The 16,817-nt window shown below is 43.8% G+C and overlaps 1 protein-coding gene across 3 annotated transcripts in view; it reads left to right on the forward strand.

Annotated features, from left to right (window-relative positions):
* Positions 1-13,765, forward strand: part of sfswap (splicing factor SWAP) — a 45,995-nt gene extending 32,230 nt beyond the window's left edge. For 2 of the 3 annotated variants that reach the window (XM_079289312.1, XM_079289313.1), the window contains 5 exons: positions 1,770-2,263; positions 3,496-3,621; positions 4,139-4,279; positions 7,380-7,452; positions 13,096-13,765. In XM_079289312.1, coding sequence (XP_079145438.1) covers positions 1,770-2,263; positions 3,496-3,621; positions 4,139-4,279; positions 7,380-7,452; positions 13,096-13,161 — 900 coding nt within the window. In that variant the 3' untranslated portion in view covers positions 13,162-13,765. The remainder of the gene's footprint in view (positions 1-1,769; positions 2,264-3,495; positions 3,622-4,138; positions 4,280-7,379; positions 7,453-13,095) is intronic. The other variant, XR_013772803.1, reaches the window with a different exon arrangement.
* Positions 13,766-16,817: the final 3,052 nt, after the last annotated feature.

The raw sequence follows: 16,817 nt of genomic DNA on the forward strand, positions 1-16,817 counted from the left end.
TCCCGACACATTTTCACATCAATTTCCTTATTAATTAGATGGAGATTTTCTGCTGCCTCTGCCTATTCTTCATTTCGTCACGTCGGACGATGCACAAGAATGGGAAAAGAGTTGAATGAAGACGTCGTGTCGTGTTTGATTATGTGCCGTTTAACACAGAGAGGCAGTGCACATTGTTGTGACCGTGAGCTCTTTCTGTGTGCTAAAAGCAATTTAACATGAGAAGAATTCTGTGCATCTTTCACAGCGTTTCATAGTTAATTAAATGGATTCTATTTTCTCTGAGCTTGGGAGATTATAATGAAGTGATATATTTATTACTGTGATTTTTAATCAAGCCCAAATATATGTGCATTTTAAGCTATCTCTCTCTCTGAATTTGTTCAGCTTGTGCTGCTGTATTTCTTTTATGAATTTTTTCAAATCAAACTTACTAAAATTGCCGACCTGACTTTTATATAAAAGTGACTCCGGTATTACATTTCAAACTGTAGCTCTAGTTCGTAGTTTCTAGTATTGATTTATATATTTTGATTAGTATTATTATTATTATTATTATTATTATATATTGATAGACTGTTCCTCCTCTCCTTTCCTTAGCTTGCCATCTCCTCTCCTATCCCCTACGTGGACTGCAACTTGTTTTTCATAGTCGCTCCCCTTGTCCGAAATTTCGTATCTTGCCCGAGCAGGTGTGAGAGGGCAGGCGTTTTCTCATTCTGGCGTTAGGATATGCTTCCCAATATGTCAGTCCTAATTTTAAACCAAACCTCGCTTCCTATCATTTCATGATCTCTCCCTTAGCCCGGACACCAGACAGCATGCAAATAGAAAGGTGTGATAAATATTCTTCCTCTTCCCTGCCTGTGTTTTTAGATACTTATTGATTGTCTTCCGTTGCGAGCGGTCTCTTTGTTTCCTGCCTGCTCTTCTTTACTGCATTTGCTTACTTTCATCTTCTTTCATCATCATGTCCCTACTTCCTCCTTCCTTCTTATGCTCCTCCCATTTCTTGGCAATTTTAGCAGATGGGTAAGATTGAATTGGAGAGATAGAAGTCACACAGCGCACATTCATTTCCTTTCTGTCTTCCATATTTATCACTCATCACTTGGGTGGTCACTCCCCATTCATGTGATTGTTAGCTTATAAAATATGCCATTTGATGTTTATCTTGATCTAAATGCCCTTTTGGTACCGTGAAAGCATACATATGTGACATGGGTAACCCCCAGGAGCAATCCAAGACCCCAACCCTGGAAGATAAAATCTGGCATTGGAAGATTTAGCGTCGTGTTCAACCCACTGATGGACTGAAGCCGTCTTTTCAGCGGGAATCCAGCTGCAGGTCAATGTTATACGAGCAGGCAGACCCTCGTCGGAGTAATTAGAGGCACTTTGCAGCTAACAGTTGTAACTCAGCGTGTAGCCAGAGGGCTGCACTGTGTTGTGTAACTCGCACATTTCAATCTGCTGAGTAAGGAATTTTTTTTATGAGTAATAATTTCCCAGCAGAGGATGGAACAATGACTTTGCCTGAGCCAGCTGGTTGTGATCCCATCCATGCCCCTTTTAGTCCCATTATTCCACCACTTTCTTCTGTTGTAGCTACATCAATACAGCTCGATGGCGACATCAAGCATTTGGGAATTCATACAATTCCCCTCATGAAAAAGAAAAGGTCCAGCGTCCTATTGTGTCGGTTGGAACAATGCCTTCACTGATATCTTTGCTCTCTCTCTCCTGTTCTTTCTGCCTTTTGTTTCTAGTTGCAGGAAGCCCTCTCTGCCCTGTGTGACCCCGTTCCTCCTCAAGTGTCGTCTGCACAACCGGCGTATCCTCAGGATCAAAGAGCGGCCGCGGAGAACAAAGGAGCGCATCGCAGCAGGGAGCCGCCGTCCTCCTCATCCTCCCACACTACCTCCAGAGGAGCAGCGAGAGATCGAGACAGGGATCGAGAGAAAAATCGAGACCGGGACAGAGACCGGGAGAGAGATCGAGAGAAAAATCGAGAGAGGGAACGAGAGAGGGAGCGAGAGAGAGACAGAGAGCGAGAAAGAGAGCGGGAGAAAGATCGAGAGAGAGAGCGAGAGAAAGATCGTGAGAGAGAGAAAGAAAGGGATAGAGACAGAGACCGGCACAAAGGGAGGGACAAAGACAAAAAGAAGAAGAAACACAAGAGGAGGTCGAGATCGAAGTCGAGGTCAAAGTCGAAGAGCAAACACTCCCTTCCCAGTGCCTACAAGAGATCCCGAAGGTCCCGGTAAGACCCCGTCAGTCGATGCACTCGTTCAAAACTGTCAGTGGCAGGGCGGAGAATTTCTATGTATCAAACAGATACATTTGATCTTTATTCAAAGTGGTGTGCTTGGAGTACACGTACATATTTGTTCCCTCTATGACAGCCCTTTGGTAGGAAGCACTTTTATTGTTTTATTGGGGATTTTTTAATGCTGCTTTGCTGCAGAAAGAATTTAAAAATGCCTTCTTCCTTTCGGTTAATGCAATGCACATTACAGGGATGAGTCAGGAAATAAACTTACCTAGTTGGCGAAGCAGGTCTGTGATTGGTGCAGCTGCTGAATAAGACATTTAATGTGACAGACTGAGAGCCAAGTGATGATTCACCCTCTGTTTTATAGTTCAGCTGAACCTTCAGTGCATAAACAAAGACATGAATGGAAAATAATGCATTTTTTTCTGTCTTTTATTTCTCGTTTCCAGGAAGAAAATAGTCAGTGTGGAATGAATTTATGAAACAAATTAAGGGTAACAGACTGTACGAGAAAGAGCATTTCAATTAAGAATTTACTAAAGGTTGACGTCAAGCGATCAAAGGTAGAGATTGGGCTGGTTTGTTTGTGCCATTTATCTGTCAAATAGGCTAATGTTGACCAGCCTGCTTTGTTTATCCACCTCTGGGTGGATAAACAAAGCTGACATTACCTCCGCTGTCCTTTTCCTTTCGGGCTTTGTTTTTAGAAAAATAAGGGGATAACTTCCTCCTGTAACCGCGGCTATTTCATGCCTGTAAATGATGTGCGTGCGCTACATACCAGCCATTGCAGAAAGTTAATCCTTTATGCAAAGAAATCTTGAGAAGGGAATTAATCTCACATATATATTCCATACATATTTAATGCTGTTTTCTTTTCAGACTAGTTTAGAAAAACAGTATTTACATATTTAAAGTCCATGATGTGAATTAAAGTAATTCACGCAATCATGATATGTGTTTTTGTGCCGTGGCCCAGTCGTATTGAGACTCTACTGCCTTGATGTGTATTGTGCCTCATCCACCTCGGCCAATACTCGAATGGAATCACTGCAAACCGTTCTCCGGCTATTCCTGGTTTCTGTCTTTTCCACCCTCTTCTGTCCGCGTGCTACATTTCAAATGCATCGGCTCTCGCCTGCTGAGGCTCTGTCGTGTGTAAGCGAATGGTTTCACCGCCTCTGTTTTACGATTTTCCTTTGTCCTCCTTGTCTGGCCAGATCCCGCTCGCACTCCCCGGGGAGACGGGACAGGAGGGGCCCCTCGACCGAGAGGAGACGTGACGAGAGAGAGCGCCATCATCCCAGCAGCAGCTCCAGCCTGCCCAGGGGGCATTCGAGATCCAGGTAAACCTCTCGGCAGATGTCACGAGTCTGCGCTGAGGGAAAGAAATCAAGGGTCCTCACGTACGCCTGTGTTTATTTTATCACAGAAAGCATTGATTTATGTCACCCGTCAAGGCAGAGAGATGCTGTGACGTGTGTGTGTGTGTGTGTGTGTGTGTGTGTGTGTGTGTGTGTGTGTGTGTGTGTGTGTGTGTGTGTGTGTGTGTGTGTGTGTGTGTGTGTGTGTGTGTGTGTGTGTGTGTGTGTGTGTGTGTGTGTGTGTGTGCTATACATTGAGTAATGTTTTAGATTGTGTCTGTATAAGAGTAGATTTAGCGATCATACCTACAAGGCAGATACTTAATGCCCAAATGACCACTGGTGGAAACTGCACCAGTGAATTTAAAGTAGGGCTTTGCTGAATACACAAGCTCGGCCTTCAGACAGTCCTCCACGCTCTTGATGTATTGTGTGTTGTACGGCGTTGCTGCTTGAATCTATGTTTCGGTTCCTTCTCACATTTCCCCCCCCCCTCAAGGTCCCCTCCTGAAAAACGAAGGAGCTTCTTGTCATCCTCGGGACAGATGCAAATCGTGGCTTCCTCTCTCTCCCCGTATTCCTCGCCCGGCAGAGCTTTGTCTCCGTCAGCTAGCCCCGCCTCCAGCCTGGCCCACTCCAGGTAACCCTCTACACGCCTGTCAATCAACTGCTTTCCCAGGTATAACTGAATGTCTCTTCACTAAAGAAACGCAAGCTTGTTGGGAGGACTTAACAGCCAAGGAGATTGATGCAATTTCTATTACTTTTGCTTTTAAATGAGTCTTATTTCGACAAACGGAGCACAGCAGTTGGCAGTTACAGCAAACTGTGAAAACTATGCTGATGCACCCTGTCGAAAACCAAACTGAGCATGATGATGAACACTTACTCTTTCTTAAAAACACATTTAGTTTTTTTACTGTTATTGTTGTGAAATAAACGTTTTTTTCTCCACATGTTGAAGTGGTGTGCATGGGGCTGTAGTAAGAGCGATACAAGAATTTGGAGTGCGGTGTATTTTCATTTAGCCTTTCAAAAAACAAACTTAAAAAAAAACAGCAAAAGTGTAAGTGATGGATTATTTCCTCCAAAGTAAGCTGCAGAAAACGACCTAAGCTAACCCAATTTTACTTCCAAGGACAATTTTGTGGGGTCGCAAGAGAGAAAGAGATTGAGGAATTTTACACTCTAATAACTGCAGCCCAACGTATTACCCAATATAGTATTATGTTCATCAAACACATTAGTCCTCGTCTTAAAACCCATTCAAGTGAAACGTAATGTTTGAAAATATGACCATTAAAGCCTAAATGTAACCTCTGTCTTGCTTGTCCTAAACTAGACTGATGTATTCAGCCTCAGTCTTTGAGCAAGGCATTAAGTATGTAGCCATCATAATTAAGTTTTAAAATGATCTTGTTTTTAAAACAAGTGACCTGGAAAGATTAAGTCATCCAGAGAGGCAGGGGCGGCAGTTCCAAACCAACTCGTTTCATCTTCCTGTAAACGCCGTCTCCGAAGGACGAGGGATGGTTTCCCTCACTAAGAACGGCGTGGTGATCAGAGCCCACGCTGGATGACATACTGCCGGTCTGATGCTAGCTTTGTGAATATGAAAAGCTAGTGGGTAAAACAAAGTTTGCCCGAGGAATAGTGTACATCCAGTGTAGACGGGAGAGACCCAAGCATTCAATCGAAGGAGCCAGTGATACGATGGCTCGGAGCCAACATCGTTCAGCTTCAAGGTCTTCAGGCACAGAGGTGTTAATGGCAGCGGACGCAGTCCCGTCTGAGGTCTTGCGGTTGTTGGTTTGCTGTTAAAACTATTTCCAACAAAGAGACAATTAAAGCTGCAGACATTCACTTCTGAATATTTAAAGAATTCTTCAGCAAGGTTTTTTTTTTGTCCAGTGTGTGTGTTTGTGTGAGTGAGATAGGGTATCTCCTGGCCTTGAAGCGGTCCCTTCGTACATCATCACCCTCACTACAGTTTGAGCTCAGCCGGAGGAATTGTACTCTCAGTATATTTTTTTTAAAACAGGTTTCTTGAGAGATTACCGTCCACTCTGAGCAGCATGTATTTGCTGCACGGTGTCTGTATAGATAGTGGTTTTCAGTCTGCCGTTATTAAATCAAATAATCAGTTGTGGCATTCTCAAGTGTTATAAAAAAAATTATGCATTTCTTGAGTGTTGCCTCTCCAGCTTATCAGAAAATCCTGAATATATATCTTGAAGCAATTTTAGAGAGGACTAAATAGATTTGGAGGGTTGAAAAATGATGTTTTTCTTCCCATGAAGCTATTACAAGGCGAGGGTCTGGGGGGGGGCAAAGGAACTCCCCACGTTGGGACAGAGGAGCCAATACGAGCCACTATTGGGGATTTCTTTTGTATTTTAGACGAGCCGTAAAGGGCTGAGATGGGATGTTTTATGCAAAGGTCCGACCTATTTTGAAAGAGCTCTAAAATTACATTTTTGCCCTCTTTGTTGAGGTCATCTGTCCGCTCATTAGGAAGTCAATCTTTCTCAATCCAAATCTTTATCACCTCATTAAAAGCTCTTACTACAGCCTCATCGTTCCAGATCACGCATCGGCTGACACACACTTGAGTGACCACAAAAACGGAAACACTTGAAGGCCACATAAGCAGAGCGTTCCCAGCAGCAGTGTGTTCTGCCGTTTCTTGTCCCCCGTTGTGTTTTTATCAACTCGATGCGCACGACTTCTCCTATTTTGAACATCTCGAGATGAATCATAAAAAAGTTTAGGCACCGACAGCAGAATACACATCTTCATCGCATGGATAGTTGTCTTTGGCATCACAGACATACATACACTTAAGAAACAATAAATTATTCATTAGTGTTCCAAAAGGCCGGGATTAAAGTGCTGAAATATGAACACGTATTTACATATCGTAAATAGTCGTGATTAAAAAAAAAAAACAGCAGCAGTCACGGTAAAGTCATTTGTTTAGTGCGATGACGGAGAATAAGAGATGTTGATCACTGCTGTGGGTGCACTACATCGTCTTCATTAAGCGAAGGACGTGAAGGGTCCTCAACTGCTGATGTTGCTCTCCTCCTGGGTGCTGGGCTGTCTCTCTGGGGGGGTTCTGGTTCATCTTGCTGGCTAGTTTGAACTATTCTTATGAGCTGATGTTTGCTCCTAAATTATACTTTCCACTAGAGTGACTCAACAATCCTCCACATCAAAGCTATTTCACATCCCGAAAAGAAGCGGTGTACTCTGAGTGTTCTTTACAATTTAAGTTGGTGTCTAAAATCCTCCTCAAATATGTGACATACCTACCCGCTCAACAGTTACTGTAGGAACTCAAGCAGTCAGCATTACCCTTAAATATTAAACCCAGCATTGCAGCATGTCACCTAAAGAGATCTGCATCTCATTCATATACATGGACAGGGACAGGCAGACATCAGAGCCTTGTACAGAGACTCTTTGGGGGAGATAAAGAAAGATTAAAAGCTTTAGACAGACCCTGTGATTTTTTTGGGATTATAAACTTGTCTGTGTTTGACATTGTTGATGTGGTAGTTTTGGATATTTAAAGTTTTTTTTTTTTACAGATAACTTGCCACTCCTCTGTCTTCTCCTCTCTCTCCCTTCTACATCTCTTGAAGTCTTTCCAACTTTGAACATCTCAGAAGATATTATGAATATTGTATTGCCTCTCCTGTTAACATGATTGGTTCTCTCTCTCTCTCTCCCTCCAGGGGTGGTTCTCTGGACGAAGACAAGGCAGTGGCCTCATCCATTGTATCCTCTGTTCAGTCCAAAATAACTCAGGTATTGTTCTTTTGCTTTCAACCCAAACATGTCCTCTCCTGAACCTTTGCAGCCTACCGAATATACACGTAGAGTGCTTTTATGTATTTCCATCGTGCAAAGAGGCAAAGACGGAAAGTGCTGCCTCGGACCGTGATTTCATTTTTTTTAACCATCTGTGTGTATCAAGTCATATCCTGTAATCAAAGTGAAACTGACAGTCCAATCAGCTGGAGTTTTCTCAAGCAGCAGTTTCCAGGTGCTGAAAGGTGTTTCCGGTATTTTGTCTACCTCTACAGAAGTAACATTGGCATCGTTACCCATAAACTGCCATTTCAACAATCTGACAAAGGTTTGCATGCTACAGCTGAAGCAATTCACCCTGTCTGAAATTGCACTTACACCCCGCCTGCACTCCTTCTGGGAGCGGAGCCAAGAATTTAGGGAGAGTGGGTGCCGGTTGAGTGGCAGACGGATACAGAGACCTCGGCGAACTTGCCCCCGACAAAAAAAAAAAACCAGTCTCTTTGGATGTTTGATTTCACCTCTCTGTGGAGGAAGCAGGCAGAGCTCATTTGCCGTCTTACAGCACTTGTAACTTCAAACCCCCCCCCCCCCCCAAAAAAAAGACAGGGTTACCACTTCTGCTCAGCTGCTGGAGGTTAAGTTCATTGAGTTGTTCCTCAATCGATGAATTAGTCAACCTCTCCTCTTCAGACGTCAAACCTCCTTTTGATTTTTGTCAGCAAAAGTTCTTTCATGTGTTTTTTGCCTCCTCGGCTGTAGACTGTACAGGTTTTTGTTTTCCAATCCGACCTTTAAACCTCTATAATCTATATTTTTGATATAATAAATAATGACAATGTGCAAGGGGGTCGCTGGCACTCATGCTCCTACAGAGAATTCTTTACAGAGCTTTAGAGTGAGTTTCAGCAGCGTCGCAGCCCGATACATACCAAGAGACAGTGAATATTGGACTTTTCATTCATTAGACGTCCAGAAACACAACTCCAAAATCAATGCTAATGTTGCTTTGTAACTGCTGGATGTGTGAATAAGCAACCGTCTGCTAATAGGTCCACTGTATCAAAAAAAAGCTTAAAAAGCTAACGATGTCAGGGTTGTGTTCACAAGAGTGTCAATGTGAGGGGGTAAAAGTCAAGGCCTTGAAAGTTTTGTACCATAGTCTTCTTTTTTTATTATTTTTTATACTTCATGTCAGCAAGTAAAAGAAGTGAATTAAAGTAAATCTGCCGTCTGCATGTGTCCCACAGTTGCAACATTGTTTCACGAGCAACCTCAGCCCCTGAATCATTGAAGTCTAATGACGCGAGGAAAACGCCGGCAAACGAGCACGAAAACTCCCATTAAACAAGCCGTTGGCTCTGCCTGGCACATCTGCATTCCACCAAAGACATTGGCAAAGACCGGTAGAATAATGAACCTTGATCCGTGCCTACAGCTGTGCCATATCGGGTCCTTGAATTTGAGGGAATTGTGCCTGAAAACATCATTGAAAAAGTCCTCGAGCTTGAGAACGTGTGGGAACCCCGTGACATGTTACTGACTTGATGACAGACGCCGCGATGCCCCGTTGAGAGTTAAAGACGGCGTAGACACTTCCAATCCGTATGAAATTACAGCAATCACACTCCAGGCTCTGCGTGCAGCCACTTTCTCACAGTTTGTCGAAAGCGGCGGCGCTTCGTGCATTGTGCTCGTTCGCATCTGTTGGCGTGCGACACATTAAATGGGATGCGTCTGTGTTTTGTTTATATCCGCCGAGCTTTGTGTTCCTCATTTGGGCGATTGAGAGGAACGCTGTGTCTGAATAAGTGGTACAGAAATGTATGTATAACTCCTCAACGATAAATTACACATTGTCCCTGTTCCAACAACAATGTGCAACTCATGATGTTTATCGCGCTGCTTTCACAAATGAAATGCGTGCACACTCACCAGTTCTAGAGGAGGAAATAGGCATGGAGCTGAAGAGATGTCAGGAAGGAAAGAAGAGGGTACAGATTACTAGATTCCTTCAATCAAATGAGTGTTTGGAGCCTTTTTTAAGTCATTTAACAAAGAAAAACAACTCAAAGTGTTGTCAAGCCACTTTTGACTTGAAGCTGTTCTCATTAGGAGAACGAGTCACAACTGTTTTCCTCTTCAACTTAAGTTTTTTTAATCTATTTTTGTCTGGCTCGCCTCTCTCCACCAGCTCTGCAGTGCAACACTGACAGGCTGTTCATTTGCTTAATTCCCCACTGCTGTTTGAACGCGGAGACACATCCCTCCAGACACATTTCAGAATGCATCACCTTGATTAGTCGAAAGGCTTAAATCAATCCCGAGATCAAAGACCTCTCAGCCAACCGTCTCACCACCCAAATTACTCGTAAATATTTCATCTAATTATATACATCTTTACACTTTCAGGTTAGATCACCATCTTTGATTAATCATCCTGAAATGTCAGTCTTTTCTACTTGCACGTGATGCAATCCTTTCGATGTATTTGATCTTCATGCAACCTTTGTGCAACCGCGTGCGTTAAAGGACGGAGATGTGTGGACGGAAGATGTGAACTGTAGCCGTGGTAGCGTGTAGTAGCTGGATGGTGTAGCGCTGCAATGATGAAACCTTGTGCTGTAGGAGCAGTTAAAACCTACATGAAACTCAGTGTTGCACTGAATGTGGTGAGAGGTTGCAGTCGAGGCCAGAACCCGAGAAGCATTGGGACTCGAGTTAATGGAGGTCAATGGAGTGTGAATGGAGAGGCGACACTGCTATTCTGTGAACACTGGTTCAACTTACACAACATTTGGAACATTGTCTCTCCTCCGGCCATGGGCCATGGTGTGTGTGTGTGTGGGAGGGAGACTGTCACACTGTCCGGTGTTTACTCACCAGATGCATCACAGATGTAAAAAAAAAAAAAAGCGCTCATTTCACAGCTCTCGGTGCATGAAACGGCACATGGAAATGTCCTTCTCTCACATAATCAAACACAACTCCTCCTCCGTCCTTCATCTCCACGACTTCCGACACGGGAAAAAAAGCATGCTGTTCTCCGCTGTTGCAACACGCACAGATTCACAAACGCTAACTACTTATACCCCATCTGTGATGTTTTATAAACGCATGGTGAATAATTCAGCGCATCCTCATCTGCCTAATGGTCTCCTCTTCCCCGAGGGGGCCCGGTTGCTGTTCGCCTCAACCAGTCGCTCACTCTCCTCCTGTTTGTCTGTCTTCCTCCGTCTCCTGTCCCCCTGTTTTACATTTGTTGTGGTTCACTCCGTCTACTTTAAGACCCGGCTTAGGTTGTTTTTTTCTTGGTATTTTAGTTTTTGGAATTCTGTGTGTGTGTGTGTGTGTGTGTGTGTGTGTGTGTGTGTGTGTGTGTGTGTGTGTGTGTGTGTGTGTGTGTGTGTGTGTGTGTGTGTGTGTGTGTGTGTGTGTGTGTGTGTGTGTGTGTGTGTGTGTGTGTCGTCTTCGTTTTATTTTTCAAAACTTTGAGATGGTCCGCTCTAGGTCGTCCTCCAGCATGATAACAGATCAAATGAAAGGTGGTGGAGAAGTTCTGCTAGGCAGGTGTGTGAACGTGTGGGAGAGATGAAGAGGAAACTCCAGATGTTTCATGACTCCCTCAAGACATTCAGGATGTTATGAAGGGATAGTTTAGACTTGCAGGTTTCATTTGCAAATCTGTGAATTGTCGTCTTCTGTGTTAGATGTTTTTTGTTGAAACACCTCATTAGATGGAAATATGTTTCAGTAGCAGCACAGTAGGAAGTACACTGTCAGACATAGATTTGGATTATGAAACAGTTTTCAAATATAAACTTGTATGTATGTTTTATATAATGTTGGATGACATAAGGAATATTTAGGTCGGCATCCTATGCATCTTAGAGGCTTCATCCTGATTCAGTGTGATCTAACCAGAGCTGGCCGTCCCCTGTGTGACCGCTGCAACTCCTGATAATCTATTAATGTCGTACAATTGCTGCTGCCGAGACAAGAATCAAGCGTAGAGCAACTTCCCACTTGGCCGTTAATAATTTGGGGAGCATTGTTTGTTTGTCACATTCCCTGCACAAGTCCTTGTGTGTGTATTCGGATATGCCAGGGTTGAGAGAGAGAAAGAGCCTTTCGAGTGATTTGATATGACAGCTCATTCCCGCCGTGATTACAGCTGTTAATTTGTCTCATCTGTCAGGAGAGCTCAAGGGTGGATATTAGTCCATGCGTGTATTAATCGCTCCTGGGATGCAAGTCAACAGTTCCTATTCAGCAATGCAAGCATTTGTCCCCTGGTCAGCAATAAATATTTCCACCTAAAAAAAAAAATTTGGCAGTGCCTTACTGCAATCTAGGGTTTTCAAAATACACAAGATGCGGTTTGCGCCACTGTTTCCAGGGCACACCGTTTTTTTTTAGCTGAACTTTTGTCAGTTGCCCTGTTTCCATTGATTCTAGTTGCTTGCTTTAAAAAGCCTGCAACAGATGAGGAACGGCTGATTCGTGAAGCTGAAATGTAATTATCTCAAAAAGGTTTTCCTAACTTTATCTGGGGACACACTTCTTAAATATGACGAACCATCGCGACCCAATTCACAATCCGCCTCGTCTCTAAGTCGAGAGAGCGAGCTTGTGCATAAATGGACGTTCTTAAGTTCTTAACCATCGTTACTGCCAGCTCCACATCACCTTATATTATGTTGAATGGGTAAACCTGCCCTTTTGAAGAGATGTATCATAACTTCGTGTTATGCAAGTACACATGTTAAATACGAAACGAATTCGCCGAAATAAATGCATTTACGTGTGTTTTCTGTTTACATCAAAAGACCCAATTGGTCGCGCATTCAGTCGGATCTTGAGCACACAGCTGATCGGGATGCGTTTGTTTTTTTACATGACGTAACATAAGGCCTGCAGTCGTTCAGCTTGACCTAACATTACATTTCCAATTAATAGAGACGTTGTTTGTTGACTCCCGTCATGCGATGCATTCAGTGCTCGCGCCAGGCCGGCTGCTGCGGTAGTGCTGCCCCCCACAGTCAAATATTAATGTTCATTTAACAATTCCCGCTTTCGTACTACTTGAAGATATACTGAGTAGGCCAGCTCTTGAAACAGAGGATTAGGTGACTGTAGATATGAGGCTTTGGGGAGGAGATGATGCATCTAATTCTCAGTGCTCAGGGTATTATTCGGTACTTCAAACATCTTCTCAGCTGTATTCAGGAATTCCTAATGGCTCGAGGGAAGGAAGCGCACTCCGAACCCACTTTTAATTTACCACAGTATATTAACCTTCGACAGAATGAGCAAAAAAATTATAATAATTTGAAAGCTGCAGCGTGGGGAATTGATTCCCAGTGGCAACGGCATTAACTAGCAGCTCCTTCGCACAACAGGGAGCAAATCAAACGAATAGTAATACCAACATGAATGTTTCTTTGTCTATTAATTCAAAATGAGATACTTTGCTGCTTTTCCCACAGTACCTTTTTAAAGTGTCTCAGCAGTTCTTTGTTGGCGTTGGAGAGGGATCAATAGATGACGAACACTTTTAAGTACATTCTCAGTTATCCGATGCGACGATAATGTGCGGAGACGTACATTAAACTCATCCCTCTCTTTCTCTCTTTTCAGGATCTGATGGCCAAAGTGCGAGCCATGCTTGCCACCTCCAAGACCTTCCACCCTCCCGATTCCTAAAGAGGGGCTTCCTGCTGGCCGCGACGACACCGGCCAATCAGCCGGCGGCATTCTCCGATCGCCTGGAGATTCCTCTGGCCCTGAATCCGTTTCCCCCTCTCCCCGTGTTCATCCTCAATTTTATGATTTCATCTTGATTTGAGCGTCGGCAGATTCAGTTTGATTACGTCGTGTCTTCTTCGCTATTGTGAGAGCGATTTAAATGGCGCTCGGTAAGCTGAAGAAAGTGGCGCAACGCCTCAGAGAATCATGTCAGCAGTTGGCATGTTTCAGTGCAAATGTGGAAGTAATCAGTGTGTCGTTTCGCAACATTCTTTGCAGCGTTGTGTGACGCTGCTGGAGGTCTGTATTCTCCCCTTCTATGAAGGGCTGTGTTGTTCTGATGAGCTCACTTCTGTCCTCCCTCATCTGCTGTTGTTTTCTCTTTTATTTCTGCCCCCCAGCTGTCTTCGCTCTCCAGCACCTCACACGTCTGCTGGAGAAGCTCTTTTCATTTTCTCCTCTTGTCCCTCAGCTCTAGTGTGTGGCCTTTTACTTCAGTTCCTGGTTTGTCCTGTAATGGAATTTAATGCAGAAGAAATTTGTAATCGAAACTGTTAATAAACTTTCAATTATGATTTACTTGTGGTCATTCCTCCTTTCCTTTTGAGTTTTTTTTTGTTTTTCGAGCTGAAACTATTTAAAGCAGGGGTGTCAAACATACGGCCCGCGGGCCGGGGCCGGCCCACCACGTCATTTTATGTGGCCCACGAATCCGCCAGCAAAAAAAAACAAATAATACTTTTTTTTTTTTTTTTTTTTACAAAAATTTAAAGTTAGATGTGAAAATAAAAATATCCCCATGGTCGAAATTATGAGATAGAAAGTCGAAGTGATGAGATGGCATGTTGTCTGTGTGCCGACATTAAAACTATCACAACAGGTGGACAGGAGATGCAACAGCCCATAAAGAGGATTTCCAACAAGTTTCTCAACATGCGTACTTCTCTGTACTGAAACGTCATCAGTCTCAGCCCAAGTACTGTTCCAATTCAAAGTTCACATCGAGCCAAGCACGGCCCTAATGCCCGGATGTGGCTCGCTCTGCCCATTTTACCCGGGATGCATCGGAGGTGACTTGTCTGTACTTGGGACAGCCAAATATCCCAGAATGCATTTTGCACCAGCAACAGGAAACAATGGCGGAGGAGAAATCACACAACTGGAAGTACGTGTTGTGGAAGTCACAGATATCCCGGGAAACTAAACTAACTATGTTAGGAGTACCGTAGTTACATTTACACCGTCTTACATTTACAACCGGCCCTTTGAGGGCGACCGTGATGCTGATGTGGCCCCAGAGTGAAAATGAGTTTGACACCCCTGATTTAAAGCAAAAGTATCGGCGTCCTTCAGTCCTCCTCTTCGCCGTCCTTTATTTGAGAGACGCTGATGAGATGGAAGAGATGATGTTTACTGCCCCCAAACCTTCACCGGTATTGACTGTACTGACAAACCTGACAAACATAAGTGTGTGCTGCTGATATCCTTTAGGTGTCTGCTGCTGCAGCTAATTTGCAGACTGAACAGAAATCACCTTAGTCGTCACATCATGGCTGGACAACAACCTCTACTTAAGTGTCCGTAAAAAGTAGTATCATTCACAACGGTCTCTCGCTTCAGAGGAGCTTCAGTGGAGCCTTGAGTTGCTCGAGGTCTACCTCACATATAAATTGACACTGAAAATAGCAAAGAAGGTGCACCAACTCCTCCTAAGGAAAGTCAATATGCTCCTGCACTCTAACACCTTCAGGAACATCAAGACCTGCACCAGCAGAGTCAAAAGCTGCTTCCCGCCTCAGGCTATGACGATGCTGAGTATTTGTTTCCCTCCTGACAAACATAAGCGACTGAGACAAACCCAGTTTTGTTTCCACATTTTCATTTCCCTGCACTATATTGACTTGTCGGTAACTTACTGGAGCGGTGCTGGTGGTTCGCTCACACTATAACACTGGTGGCCCTGGCCCGGTCCATAATTCAGCTAACACAGCTCCTGAAACTGTTTCCACTAATATCCCTGAATTTGCTCCCTTTTAAAAAATGGATTTGTCTGAAAACTTTCATCAAAGCACTCTGACTGAACACCGATTCTGGCAAAAGTTCTTTCTGTTCCATCTGCTTTTAGTGCGGCGCTGTCCAACGAGTTGCTTGACAGAGTGGGAAATTGGATTGGATGGCTTTCAGTTTGATTGGACGACTTTGTCTCCGCTTGCAAGTTAAGAGGTTGACCACAACGACATGAACGCCGAGGAAACAATTGAGTTTTGTCTGAGAATATATGTCAAGGAGATTAGTAAATAAATGGTCCACAGCAACCGTTTTACCTAATTCACAACAATAAAAAGGAGAATTGGTCATATGGTGTAATGCGTAGTAGAGAGATCTTTTTTTTTTATTCTGCAAATGGGACTTAAAAGAGCAAAGAATCAGTCAATTGTCAGCTAAATGGAATAAAAGATTAGTTAAAATTGGACACAACCGCCAACAGCTTAAATGTTCATGGGGAGAAATAGATTGGAAGGAAATCAGTACTCTACTAACACCATTCATCCACTTATCTAATTCATTTCTATTTAGTTTCATCGCCACTGTGATCCCAATACACCTGTTGATCACGAAAGTTAACACACACACACACACTGTAGCATGTTTGAAGTACTGCAGAGAGGAAGCAGAGATGTTCCGCCTCCGTGTGATGTTGTGCCTGACCCGCTGACACGGCGTCACTCCATCAGACAGATGGAGGTAAACAGCAAACCTGACCGCTTCAAAGCTGCAGGTTCTGCTGGCACACTCAACGCCTGAGACTCTGTGTTCCCACACTTTGAAGGGATAGAGCTGAGCATCTCGTAAGAAAAGGTCAAAACGAGGTACAGCAATACTGATGGAAGCCAGCACTTTTCCTTTGTACGAGGGTTCTTCAAGGCAAGCTGAAAGGTTCTTCATTGATTTCACACGGGGGTGTTGTGTAACTGCAGAGCTGTACTTTAGACGAGGTCCAAGTGAAGTCTGAAGTCATTTGAAACATGTCCAAGTCAGCGAAGGATGAGTCTCAAGTCAGGTTACAGGTCCTTGAGGGCAAGTCACAAGTCAAGTCACAAGACCTTCATGCGGAGATGAAAGGTCCAAGAATAAATGATAAAAAAAACCCAAAACGTACGAGGTGTTGTGCTATATGCACCCAGCTCTTCAGGGCAATAATAATTTCAATGTCCCTGACCCCTTCAGTGTCTTCTTCGGACTTTCCTTTTATTCCAGATCCTGCCACTCCCATCTACTCTGCAATCGCCTCGTTCCCCTCACCCGAGCTTCCCCACCTGCACGTCATTTCCTCATCAGCCCTGCAGCACATAAACCAGCCCCCACTTTTCCCCCAATTAGTTGTCAACCGACCTGTGTGTGTGTGTGTGTGTGTGCTTGTAGGCCTATTTGTATCTTCCACTTGTCATTAAATCATTGAGCGTTCCCTATATCTGCCTCCACTATCTGCATTTTGGTTGTTCCCCTGCTGCCTCACGCTCACCTGCCTGTCACATAAAATGAGCCCTGTAAGCTTATCCAGCATCGGTAAAGCAAAGATAGCAGCATAATTGCGAAAACATGCTGACTGTGAA

This window comes from Melanostigma gelatinosum, assembly GCF_949748355.1.
Source record: "Melanostigma gelatinosum genome assembly, chromosome: 18".
Classification (NCBI taxonomy): domain Eukaryota; kingdom Metazoa; phylum Chordata; class Actinopteri; order Perciformes; family Zoarcidae; genus Melanostigma; species Melanostigma gelatinosum.